The sequence below is a fragment of the Salvelinus alpinus genome, chromosome 9 (genome assembly GCF_045679555.1).
Source record: "Salvelinus alpinus chromosome 9, SLU_Salpinus.1, whole genome shotgun sequence".
Classification (NCBI taxonomy): Eukaryota; Metazoa; Chordata; class Actinopteri; order Salmoniformes; family Salmonidae; genus Salvelinus; species Salvelinus alpinus.
This window is the reverse complement of record NC_092094.1, coordinates 13816568-13829974: the sequence shown is the minus strand read 5'-3', so window position 1 is coordinate 13829974 and position 13407 is coordinate 13816568. Positions and strand designations below refer to the sequence as shown.

At 44.2% G+C, this 13407-nt stretch overlaps 1 protein-coding gene across 1 annotated transcript in view; it reads left to right on the top strand.

Moving 5' to 3' along the window:
* The window catches only part of cep290 (centrosomal protein 290), a 57071-nt gene that overhangs the window by 22282 nt on the left and 21382 nt on the right, over positions 1–13407 (top strand). Inside the window, exons 19-32 of the mRNA XM_071416066.1 lie at positions 224–360; positions 498–662; positions 1543–1692; positions 1876–1991; positions 2415–2517; positions 2615–2845; positions 3060–3233; positions 3457–3568; positions 3768–3973; positions 6294–6445; positions 6675–6786; positions 7075–7530; positions 9493–9657; positions 12152–12259. Coding sequence (XP_071272167.1) covers positions 224–360; positions 498–662; positions 1543–1692; positions 1876–1991; positions 2415–2517; positions 2615–2845; positions 3060–3233; positions 3457–3568; positions 3768–3973; positions 6294–6445; positions 6675–6786; positions 7075–7530; positions 9493–9657; positions 12152–12259 — 2387 coding nt within the window. The remainder of the gene's footprint in view (positions 1–223; positions 361–497; positions 663–1542; positions 1693–1875; positions 1992–2414; positions 2518–2614; positions 2846–3059; positions 3234–3456; positions 3569–3767; positions 3974–6293; positions 6446–6674; positions 6787–7074; positions 7531–9492; positions 9658–12151; positions 12260–13407) is intronic.

The following is a 13407-nucleotide window of genomic DNA, read 5'->3' as shown; positions in this document are numbered from 1 at the left end:
AACTGGCAGTATATCGTATAGTAGGAAATGTTGAAGTAGTTTTATGGCTACTCACAGCATTTCACGCTATACGCTGTCAGAAATGCACACTATGTCTTCCTCAATACTATTTCCTAGTAAAGGACTAGGTAGTGTCAATGCATTGAGTGAGAAACATGGATGTCCAAAGGAATCCCTGAACACAGTTGGATAAGCGCTGCTCTCTTCTCTCTGTGTCCCTTAGTGGAAGACTTGTTTAAGGAGAACAAGCAGCTGGAACAAGGTATGAAGGAGATTCTTCAGGCCATCCAGGATGCTCAACAGAAAACCCCCTCCTCACAAGCTGCTGTCTCTATCCCCAGTCTGGAGAAGCTGGTCCGTGTAAGTGTAGCCAGTAGCATCATCACAGCTGTCCACATTTGATATGTCGTCACTCTATTGTTCTTAGAATGTTCATTCAAGCCCTGAATTGAAATGGAATTGACCCCAACCCTGCTCCACCATGTTCCATGTTCCAGGCAATAGAGATGAAGAACTCTGATGGGAAGTTTGACACCAGCCTCCACCTGAAGGCCCAGGTAGACCAGCTGACGGGAAGGAACGACGAGATCAGACAGGAAATGAGGGCAGCTCGGGAGGAAGCTGCCAGCGCCATGAGTCAACTGGTCAAAGCCAAAGAAAAGGTATCTAGCTGGCTGGTTGTACTTACTGTACAGTATGTAGGGCAAGTTATGAGAAAGCCACAGAATTATATTTTGCTGTTGTATGAGTGTATATACATTTTTCACAAAGGGCCAAATAATGTCTGTCCATTTCTTTCTTTTGTCAACTTGTTATATATTATTTTGCCACAGGCAGACTGTTTGTCAAGGCAACAATGTAGTGTTGTTAATGGCAGAAACAATCAGGTACCTGCAGGCTATGAATAACTCAATGTTAAGTAGTAATGGCATCCAATCCATATGAACCTCATACCTACTGGCACTGTAATTCCATTCCACCTCAATAGCTTAAAGCTGGACTCCTTAATTGGTTAATTAAACTGCCACGTCCATCTGCAATATTCCAATGACAAAGAGGTTACTGCAAACAACCAGCACTGTTTCTTTTCTCCTCTGACATCGGTACACGCGTGATAGAACACCAGAAGATGTACTGCATGTGTTTTTACCATGCTGCGCAAAGCTCCTCACCTCCCCTTCTTCAACAAAACAAAAACAGTAACAGCGGTGGTGGGGCGGACAGTGGCGCTGTTTCCCTTACTTTGATTCCATCGTTAAGTTGTTCCATGGATATTGTTGCGTATCTGTGTCTTTTTCATTGCAGTCTTTTGAATGTCTAGTAAATAGGCACTGTACTGCTGCCATTGATACCATTTAAGACTAAATCTATAATAGGGGATACCATTTTAGACTAAATCTGTAATAGGTGATACCATTTTAGACTAAATCTATAATAGGTGATACCAATTTAGACTAAATCTATAATAGGGGATACCATTTAAGACTAAATCTATAATAGGTGCCAAATTAATACTGTTTCCCTTCTATCTCTGTTGGTCAGGTGACCCGTTTGGAGGGCGATATGGAGGCGCTGAGAAAGTCCAAAGGGGGCGGGGTAATCTTTAGGACCCTGAATCTCCCTGACGACATGGCCCTATCCAGCACTGAGGTTATCAGCTCTCTGAATGAGTATGCCGTTCGACTGTTACGGGTCAGTCTCGCCCAACTTCGCCCATCACTGTTAGCCTAATCGATTGTGTTTGAGATTGACAACAAAGCAGTTGGCGACTGCAATGCAGCCGATCTCAAACACGCACTATTTCTTGTATTATTCTCTGTAACTCGTCTCCCAAATGATTTGAGAGACATTTTCACATATAATGTTCTTTTTTAGGAGATTAAAAACAAAGAGGAGTCAAGCCAGCAGCTGGTGGCAGCCTTGGAAGAGTACAAGGGGAAGTTTGCTGTGATTCGCCATCAGCAGGGACTCCTCTACAAGGAGCACCAAAGGTACAGTAGGGCAGTTGGTTGAGATCATCTGCAGCTAGAGGACCAAGTTTACTGTACATCAAATGTATTTATAAAGCTCTTCTTACATCAGCTGATGTCACAAAGTGCTGTACAGAAACCCAGCCTAAAACCCCAAACAGCAAGCAATGCATGTGTAGAAGCACAGTGTACAGTATGACAGTGGTGCTGCGCACCTACCAAATCAGAACACCCCCTTATGCTTGAAAAGATCAACATGGACACCCCCATTATTGTTCAGATTATTAACCCTAACCCAGCCCCCTATTTTTAGGGCACCAGAAAAGTGAATGTGTCATTTGAACTTGGTCCTCCCTACACACCTGCATACAGCAAGACTGATACCCACAAAGCTGAATAGAACACAAAACTCTTAACTTATCTTTGAGTATTATGATGATGTAGTGAGAAGGAGGTCTGGCAGAAGGAGAAGGAGACATTCACAGAGATGAAGAACAAGCTGGAGGAGCAGAAGCTGGTGGACACAGTAAAGATCAAAGAGTTCAACGTGAGTGACAGAGCCAAACATTGCTCAGTGGCTCACTGTATCTCTAAACTCTCTGCATTATATTCAATGTATTTCTAATCCCCACTGTGTCCAATAGCACTGTCTGGAGGCACTGCAGAAGGATCCAGAGGAGCTGCGGAGGCAGGTGGCGGAGGCGGCCCGGAGGATGACGGTTCTGCGTGTGAACGAGAAGTCTCTAACACATCGCTACACCACCCTGCTGGAGCAGGAGCAGCACCTCCGCAAGGACAACAACAAACTGAGGGATGACTTCAGCACCATGCAGGCCTCTGTCACACAGAGGATAGGATACCTGACCAGATACAAGGTACACGTGCCCTCTGATTGTCTGAAATGTTGCCATATTGCATACACCTATCCAGGAACAATAAAAGAAGGGTCAAGGGTAGAAGAGTTCACTTGACTGACAAACGACCAAGAAATAACTTTGAAGTGTATACTTTTAATGACTGGTATAGAGAATAATTTAACCCCCAATTCAATCGTTTTCTTCACAAGACTTGATATAGCATTTTTTGTAGGACATGGCAGCGTATAAGCTGGCAGCGCTGCAGAAAGCCCTGGATGACAGCGTCCCCTCATCAGAGCTGGAGAGGGCCAACAAGCAATATACAGAGCTGACGGTGAAATACAGGGACATGCTCCAGAAAGACAACCACCTGGTGCAGAGGACCACCAACCTAGAACACCTAGAGGTAGGTCTTCCTCTCCCCGTCTCCTTTTCAGGACTGGTGGAATCTCAAATGACTTAATATTAGTGCAAATGAAGAAAAGGAACTTTCGTTTAGTAGTTAACAGTGAATGTGTCAAATTAAACCTTTATTAGTGGATAATTATTGACGCTATGGCTCCTCTTTCGTTGATTGAGAGCTTTTTGGGGACTCAGACCCTATCTGTCTTTTTCCCTTCTACTTTTAGGGTGAGAACATGTCCCTCCGTGAGCACATCACTGCCCTCAATAAAGAGCTGGAGATTACCAAGGAGAAACTCCACACTCTGGAGCAAGCCTGGGAGCACATCAACACATTAGGTAAGCTTCACAACTGAGGATTGAAAATACTTCACTTTTAGAGTCTGTATTGTCTCTCCAAAGCCCTATAATTTCTGACAAGGGTTGCAAAATTCCCTGAACTTTCTTGAAGTTTCCGAGTTTTTCAGAAATCTCATTTGGAAGATTCTTAGAATTTGCCAACCGTATTTCTGACCCTGGAGCGTTTTTCTATTCCCAGGTGGTGAGAGCAGCATGGACAAGGCAGCGAAGGCAGTGGCCAACAGTGAGATTATATCAACGTCCAGGAGGATCACCACCTTGGAGATGAAGGAGCTGAATGAGCGACAGAGGGCTGAGCATGCCCACAAGATGTACGAACACCTCAGGAACTCTCTCAGACTGGTGGAGGAGCGCAACGTGGAGCTGGAGACAAAGTTCGCCGAGGTAGGAGAAGGCTATCTACATAGTGTAGGAGTTAGGGAAGGGACAAAGCATCTATTCCGCCATAAGCAAACAGGAAAACGCTCACCCAGAGGCGGCGCTCTTAGTAGCCAGGGACTTTAATGCAGGGAAACTTAAATCCGTCTTACCAAATTTCTATTGGCATGTTAAATGTGCAACCAGAGGGGAAAAAACTCTGGACCACCTTTACTCTACACAGGGCTTGCAAACCAGTACAGACTACAAAGGGAAGCACAGCCGAGAGCTGCCCAGTAACACGAGTTTACCAGATGAGCTAAACTACTTCTATGCTCGCTTCGAAGCAAATAACACTGAAACATGCATGAGAGCACCAGCTGTTCGGGAAGACTGTGATCACGCTTTCCGCAGCCGATGTGAGTAAGACCTTTAAACAGGTCAACATTCACATGGCCGCAGGGCCAGACAGATTACCAGGACGTGTACTGCGAGCATGCGCTGGACAACTGACAAGTGTCTTCACTAACATTTTCAACCTCTCCCTGTCCGAGTCTGTAACACCACCATAGTCCCTGTGCCCAAGAACAAAAAGGTAACCTGCCTAAATGACTACCGACCCATAGCACTCACATCTGTAGCCATGAAGTGCTTTGAAAGGCTGGTCATGGCTCACATCAACACCATTATCCCAGAAACCCAAGACCCACTCAATTTGGCATACAGCCTCAACAGATCCACACATGATACAATCTCTATTGCACTCCACACTGTCCTTTCCCACCTGGACAAAAGGAACACCTATGTGAGAATGCTATTCAATGACTACAGCTCAGCGATCAACACCATAGTGCCCTCAAAGCTCATCAATACTTCCTGACGGGCCGCCCCCAGGTGGTAAGGGTAGGTAACAACAAATCCGCCACGCTGATCCTCAACACAGGGGGGTGCATGCTCAGTCCCCTCCTATACTCCCTGTTCACTCATGACTGCACGGCCAGGCACGACTCAAACACCATCTTTAAGTTTGCCAATGACACAACAGTGGTAGGCCTGATCACCGACAACAACAAGACAGCCAATAGGGAGGAGGTCAGAGACCTGTCCGTGTGGTGCCAGGACAACAACCTCTCCCTCAACATGATCAAGACAAAGGAGATGATTGTGGACTACAGGAAAAAGAGGACCGAGCACGCCCCAATTCTCATTGACGGGGCTGTAGTGGAGCAGGTTGAGAGCTTCAAGTTCCTTGGTGTCCACATCACCAACAAACGAACATGGTCCAATCACACCTAGCCAGCTGTGAAAGGGCACGACAAAACCTATTCCCCCTCAGGAGACTAAAAAGATTTGGCATGGGTCCTCAGATCCTCAAAAGGTTTTACAGCTGCACCATCGAGAGCATCCTGACTGGTTGCATCACTGCCTGGTATGGCAACTGCTTGGACTCCGACTGCTAGGCACTACAAAGGATAGTGCGTACGGACCAGTACGTCACTGGGGCCAAGCTTCCTGCCATCCAGGACCTCTGTATCAGGCGGTGTCAGAGGAAGGCCCTAAAAAGTGTCAAAGACTCCAGCCATCCTAATCATAGACTGTTCTCTCTGCTACCGCACGGCAAACGGTACCGGAGCGCCAAGTCTAGGTCCAAGAGACTTCTAAACAGCTTCTACCCCCAAGCCAAAAGACTCCTGAACATCTAATCAAATGGTTACCCAGACTATTTGCATTTCCCCCCTCTTTTACACCACTGCTACTCTCTGTTGTTATCATCTATGCATAGTCACTTTAATAACTCTACCTACATGTACATATTACCTCAACTAACCGGTGCCCCTGCACATTGACTCTGTACCGGTACCCCTGCACATTGACACTGTACCGGTACCCCCCTGTGTATAGTCTCGCTATTGTTATTTTACTGCTGCTCTTTAATTACTTGTTACTTTTATTTCTTATTCTTACATTTTTTTATATATATTTTTTAAACTGAATTGTTGGTTAGGGACTCGTAAGTAAGCATTTCACTGTAAGGTCTACCTGTTGTATTTGGCGAATGTGATTAATAACATTGGATTTGATTTGAAAAGACAAATCTCTGTTCCCTGTGGCAATGGACAATCATTTCAATTTCATTTGATAGTTTATTGGATAGGGACAGATGCAAACACATGGAAGCATTGAATAAATAATAATATTTTTCACTGCATATATAGTGTGTATAGATCATGGCAATTCTCAACACCTGTCCCTAGTAGAGAACATGGCTGGACAAGGCCATGCAGTATCCTGGACTATGTCTTATAGTGACACAAAGCCCCTGACCTGAAGTGTTGTTGGTCCCCAGCTAACAAAGCTGTACCTGGGGGCCCAGAGAATGGAGCGGGAGCTGAGAGATGAGCTGGCCGACAGTGTCTCTAAAGACGGCAGCAACGCCGACCGCGCCAGGATCACCCAGCTGGAGAAGGCTGAGGCCGAACTCAAGGTGGAGGCCTCAATGTATGTACTAAATCCACTCATGTAATATGTGATAATTCCTCCTGTGATCTAGTTATATTTACGTGTATGTGATTCTGACTAATGAAACTGGACTAATGCCCTAGCCTAAATGCAATGTGCCCTGATCCCATCCCTGATTTAGTAAGCTTTACTACTACTGCCCAGTAAGCTTGCGTTTTATAATGGCAGTTGGTAATGGGATAAGGTGCTAACCATGCTATGTATCCAGGTTGAGGGAGGTGTCTGACGTGGCTAAGATGCAGGTGTCCGCCCTGGAGGCCAGACAGCAGTCCAGAGAGAAGGAGGTTAAAGCTCTAAGGAGGCAGGTCCTCGACTACCAGGTAACGCAACACAACACGGATGCTATTCAACCCTATTTAACCTTATTCATATAACTCATCCTCATTCTACTCAAGTAACTCAACCACGAGAGATGAGAAATATTCTTATTGTCAATAGTTGATCAAGTTTAACAATGATACCATTGCAATGAATGACTGGCTATTCATTGTGCATACCGGTAGTTAGAAGAGCTAACTACCATGTTGCTCAAATTTATCTCACTACTAGCATTGTTGCTAATGCTAACTTTTCCGTCCTGTCCTGCTCTGTCTTGTTTGTCCACCCAGTCCCAGTCAGACGAGAGAGCCCTGATCGCCAAGCTCCACCAGCACATCGTAGCGTTGCAGCTCAGCGAATCAGCCGCCGTGGGGAAGCTAGAGGCCACCGCCACCCGGATCCAGCAGCTTGAGGCCTACATGCTCCGTGCCGAGCAGAAACTGGACGCCAGCGAGAAATCCCTGTACCACGCTCGCCAGGAGGGCCGGAACCGAGCCAGGCACCTCCAACAGTCCATCCAGTCTCTCCGCAGGCAGTTTGCCGGGGCTCTGCCCTTAGCCCAGCAAGAGAAGTTCTCTCAGACCATGATGCGCCTGCAGGAGGATAGAGGGACCGCGCAGGAGGAGAAGAGGAGAGCAGAGGAGGAGAGGAGGAGGATGGAGGGGAAGGCCCAGGAGCTGGAGCTGAGGCTGAAAGGGTTAGAGGAGCTCATAGCTACGCTGAAGGATGTGAAAGGAGCTCAGAAGGTGGGTGGGCAAGGACCAATGATGTATATAAACCCTGGATTGTTCATGCTATGTAATGGCCAAAGAAAGGCTTTGAAGCCACCAGCCGCCATATTGGTACTCCACAGAAGGAGCAGTCCTCCATAGAAATTAATGGAATTCTACAGTATTTCAATCAAATATTTAACTGACTAAATTACATATATTTTAGTATTTATTTGTTGTCGTGTGGACAGTAATATTAGTAGTCTCTAAAAAAAATAAAAATAAAAATAAAAAGGGATATGTTTTTATATAATAAAAAATATATATGTTCAGTTCACATAATATAATTTAAAAGTATGCATTAAGGCATATGTTACAGAATATATTTCTCAATAAATTATCTAGACATTAATAAATGCATTTCTATAACTTCCAAAATCTTTTTTTACAGTGGAGGACGAGTACCTAAAGGGGTCCTAAAATTCTAAATCAAATAGTTAAATAACCATGGCAACCCACCCAGACCTCTTCATAGCCCTTCACTCCAGAGCTAGTCATTTGTGTTGAATTGTAATTGCTTTATTGTTATTGTTCAGGCTTATACACTATATGACCAAAAGTATGTGGACACCTGCTTGTCGAATATCTCATTCCAAAATCATGGGCATTATTATGGAGTTGGTCCCCCCTTTGCTGCTATAACATCCTCCACTCTTCTGGGAAGGCTTTCCACCAGAACAGGGGTACTCAACTCTTACCCTACGAGGTCTGGAACCTGCTGGTTTTCTGTTCTACCTGATTATTAATTGCACACACCTGGTGTCCCAGGTCTAAATCCCTAATTAGAGGGGAACAATGAAAAAATGCAGTGGAACTGGCTTTGAGGTTCAGAGTTGTTCCAACACTAGATGTTGGAACATTGCTGTGGGGGCTTCCATTTAGCCACGAGCATTAGTGAGGTCAGGCACTGATGTTGGGCAATTAAGGCCTGGCTCTCAGTCAGTGTTCCAGTTCATCCCAAAGGCGTTCGGTTTGGGGTCAGGGCTTTGTGCAAGCCAGTCAAGTTCTTCCACAACAATCTCGACAAACCATTTCTGTATGGACCTCGCTTTGTGCACTGGGGCATTGTCATGCTGAAACAGGAAAGGGACTTCCCCAAAGTTGAAATCACAGAATCATCTAGAATGTCATTGTACTCTGTAGCATTAAGATTTCCCTTTACTGGAACTAAGGGGCCTAGCCCGAACAATGAACAACAGCCCCAGACCATTATTTCTCCTTCACCTAACTTTACAGTTGGTACTATGCATTGGCGCAGATTGTGTTCTCCTGGCATCTGCCAAACCCAGATTCGTCCGTCAGACTGCCAGATGGTGAAGCGTTTCTACTGCTCCAGAGCCCAATGGCTGCGAGCTTTACACCACTCCAGCGGACGCTTGGCATTGAGTATGGTGATCTTAGGCTTGTGTGAGGCTGCTCGGCCATGAAAACCCATTTCATGAAGCTCCCGACGAACAGTTCTTGTGCTGACGTTGCTTCCATATGCAGTTTGGAACTCGGTAGTGAGTGTTGCAACCGAGGACAGACAATTTTTACGCTCTACGGGCTTCAGCACTTGGCTGTCCCGTACTGTAAGCTTGTGTGGCCTACTAAATTCGCGGCTGAGCCGTTGTTGCTCCTAGACGTTTCCACTTCACAATAACAGCGCTTATAGTTGACCTGGGCAGCTCTAGCAAGAATAAATATATATATAGTGTAAATGATCCTTGGTATGACCATCTATTGCTCTGTCATTGTATAGCTTTTCTTCTGACTTTCCCTCCTCACCAAACTCCAGTAGTGGAACTTTCCCTCCTCACCAAACTCCAGTAGTGGAACTTTCCCTCCTCATCAAACTCCAGTAGTGGAACTATCCTTCCTCACCAAACTCCAGTCTATTGTCTTCCATGGGAAAATGTGTTTTTCCTCATGTTGTCTACTCTATATGAATGTTCTCAGGTGAACGAGTGGCACAAGAAGATAGAGGAGGTCAGACTGCAGGAGCTGAGACGGGGCCGGGAGCTGGGGGTCCAGAGAGAGGAGATCAGTTACCTGAGGAGCCTGGTGGCTGAGCAGGAGAGAACCATCCGTACCCTGGAGGAAGACAGCGTACAGCAGCACACTGTGAGGAGAGAAAATACACACTTCAGACAGACACAGCATCTAGTGAAATTGTATTTGTCACGTGCGCCGAATACAATGGGTGTAGACTTGCTTGCTCATGAGCCCTTCCCAACGATGCAGAGTTAAAAAAGAAGAAGAAGAAGAAAAATAGTAACACAAGGAATAAAATAGACAAGAATGGAGCTATATACAGGGAGTACCAGTACCACATCAATGTGCAGAGGTACGAGGTATTTGAGGTAGATATGTACATGAAGGCAGGGTAAAGTGACTAGGCATCAGCATAGATAATAACGTATTTGATGTAGATATGTATGTGAAGGCAGGGTAAAGTGACTAGGCATCAGAATAGATAATAATAATGTATTTGAGGTAGATATGTACGTGAAGGCAGGATAAAGTGACTAGGCATCAGGATAGACAATGATAAGGTATTTGAGGTAGATATGTAAATGAAGGCAGGGTAAAGTGACTTGGCATCAGGATAGATAATAATAAGGTATTTGAGGTAGATATGTACATGAAGGCAGGATAAAGTGACTAGGCATCAGGATAGACAATGATAAGGTATTTGAGGTAGATATGTAAATAAAGGCAGGGTAAAGTGACTAGGCATCAGGATAGATAATAATAATGTATTTGAGGTAGATATGTACGTGAAGGCAGGATAAAGTGACTAGGCATCAGGATAGACAATGATAAGGTATTTGAGGTAGATATGTAAATGAAGGCAGGGTAAAGTGACTTGGCATCAGGATAGATAATAATAAGGTATTTGAGGTAGATATGTAAATGAAGGCAGGGTAAAGTGACTAGGCATCAGGATAGATAATAATAATGTATTTGAGGGAGATATGTACATGAAGGCAGGGTAAAGTGACTAGGCATCAGGATAGATAATAATAAGGTATTTGATGTAGATATGTATGTGAAGGCAGGGTAAAGTGACTAGGCACCAGGATAGATAATAATAAGGTATTTGATGTAGATATGTATGTGAAGGCAGGGTAAAGTGACTAGGCACCAGGATAGATAATAATAAGGTATTTGATGTAGATATGTAAATGAAGGCAGGGTAAAGTGACTAGGCACCAGGATAGATAATAATAAGGTATTTGATGTAGATATGTATGTGAAGGCAGGGTAAAGTGACTAGGCACCAGGATAGATAAAATAAGGTATTTGATGTAGATATGTATGTGAAGGCAGGGTAAAGTGACTAGGCACCAGGATAGATAATAATAAGGTATTTGAGGTAGATATGTATGTGAAGGCAGGGTAAAGTGACTAGGCATCAGGATAGATAATAATAAGGTATTTGAGGTAGATATGTACGTGAAGGCAGGGTAAAGTGACTAGGCACCAGGATATGATCAAATAAAGAACCGAATAGCAGCAGCATACAGACACTTTCTACAGAGAGAGAGAGAGATAAATTGAATGAACATTCACATATTCACACATTTTGGTAATTATAAATGTGAGTGGAGCAATTTCATGTATTTCAAATTTCAAATTTTCATTTGTCTTCAGTAAATTGATGAATCTGTTTACATTTGTCTTCAGTGAATTTATGAATCTGTTTACAATTTGTCTTCAGTGAATTTATGAATCTGTTTTCAATTTGTCTTCAGTGAATTTATGAATCTGTTTACAATTTGTCTTCAGTGAATTTATGAATCTGTAACGTCATCGCCCCATGACATTGGGCTTTATAGTGTAACGTCATCGCACCATGACATTGGGCTTTATAGTGTAACGTCATCGCCCCGTGACATTGGGCTTTATAGTGTAACGTCATCGCCCCGTGACATTGGGCGTTATAGTGTAACGTCATCGCCCCGTGACATTGGGCTTTATAGTGTAACGTCATCGTCCCGTGACATTGGGCTTTATAGTGTAACGTCATCGCCCCGTGACATTGGGCTTTATAGTGTAACGTCATCGCCCCATGACATTGGGCTTTATAGTGTAACGTCATCGCCCCGTGACATTGGGCTTTATAGTGTAACGTCATCGCCCCATGACATTGGGCTTTATAGTGTAACGTCATCGCCCCATGACATTGGGCTTTATAGTGTAATGTATCTCCCCATGAGAGTCAGTCATAATCGGAACAAGAGGAGAACATAGAGGACTTGTTGTCTCTATGTGTTTGATGCTCAGATGGTTTAGTTTTATACCCCTAAAAATACAGTGCTCCAGATGGACTCCCTAAATAGTAGTACTGGTGGCTTCAGACCATGCATGTTCTCCAGATCTTGCTATGCTAGGACAATGGGTGTGTCCAAAAGGGCACCCTATTCTCTATAAAGTGCACTGCTTTTGACCAGAGCCCTACGTGGGCCCTGGTCAAAGTAATGTATATAGGAAATAGGATGCCATTTGGGACACAGACAAAGTCACAATGGCATGATGACAGAGATCTGTTTAACAGACACTCACAAAGACAGACATTCACACAGTCTGTCCCCCCCCCCCACCCCACCCCCAGGTTCAGGAGGAGCGTCAGATGTCGTGGGATCAGAGAGAGGTGGAGTTGGAGCGCCAGCTGGATATTTATGAGAAACAGCAGAACCTAATCATAGGCTCTGCCCAGAAGGTACTGTCTAACACCAAACAGATACACACTGGTTGTGCCCCAAATGGCATTATATATGCTGTAGTGAATAGGGTGCCATTTGGGACACAGACACACTGACATTCATTTACTGTACATTAGCCTCCCCATTGTCTGCCAATAGGAATGAAGTTAACGTTTTGTTTCTGGTTGCCATTAATTATAATTTTGCAAGCCGTGGATATACACTGAATATACAAAGCATTAGGAACACCTGCTCTTTCCATGACATAGACTGACCAGGTGAAAGCTATGATCCCTTATTGATGTCACCTGTTAAATCCACTTCAGGCAGTGAAGATTAATTCATTTATATGTTTTATTTAACCTTTATTTAAGAATGGCAAGTCGGTTAATAACAAATTCTTATTTACAATGACGGCCTACCCCAGCCAAACCCTAACCCGGACAACGCTGGGCCAATTGTGCGCCGCCCTATGTATCTCCCAATCACGGCCGGTTGTGATACAGTCTGGAATCAAACCAGGGTCTATAGTGATCTCTAGCACTGAGATGGAGTGTCTTAGACCGCTGCGCCACTCAGGAGCCCAGGTTAAAGAAGGATATTTAAGCCTTGATACAATTGAGACATGGATTGTGTATGTGTGCCATTCAGAAGGTGAATAGGCAAGACAAAAGCGCACCGGTTTGTGTCAAGAACTGCAGCGCTGCTGAGTATTTCACATTGAACAGTTTCCCATGTGTATCAAGAATGTTCCACCACCCAAAGGACATTCTGCCGACTTGACACAGTTGTGGGAAGCATTGGCGTCAACATGGGCCAGCATCCCTGTGGAACGCTTTCGACACCTTGTAGAGTCCATGCTCCTACGAATTGAGGCTGTTCTGGGGGGGGGGTCTAACTCAATATTAGGAAGGTGTTCCTAATGTTTGGTATACTCAGTGTATGTACTTGAATGCTCAATATCAAATGTATTTTCAATAAATGATCTAGTCACACAAGATTAGGGTTGCAAAGCTACCAGTAATTCACCAAAGTTACTGAAATCTTCAGTAATTTTGGTAATTAACAGAAAATATATGGCAATCTATCGTAACTTTGGTAAGTTACACAATACATTTTTATTTTATTTTATAGTATTAATTTTTTATATCTGTGTCCATGTTAT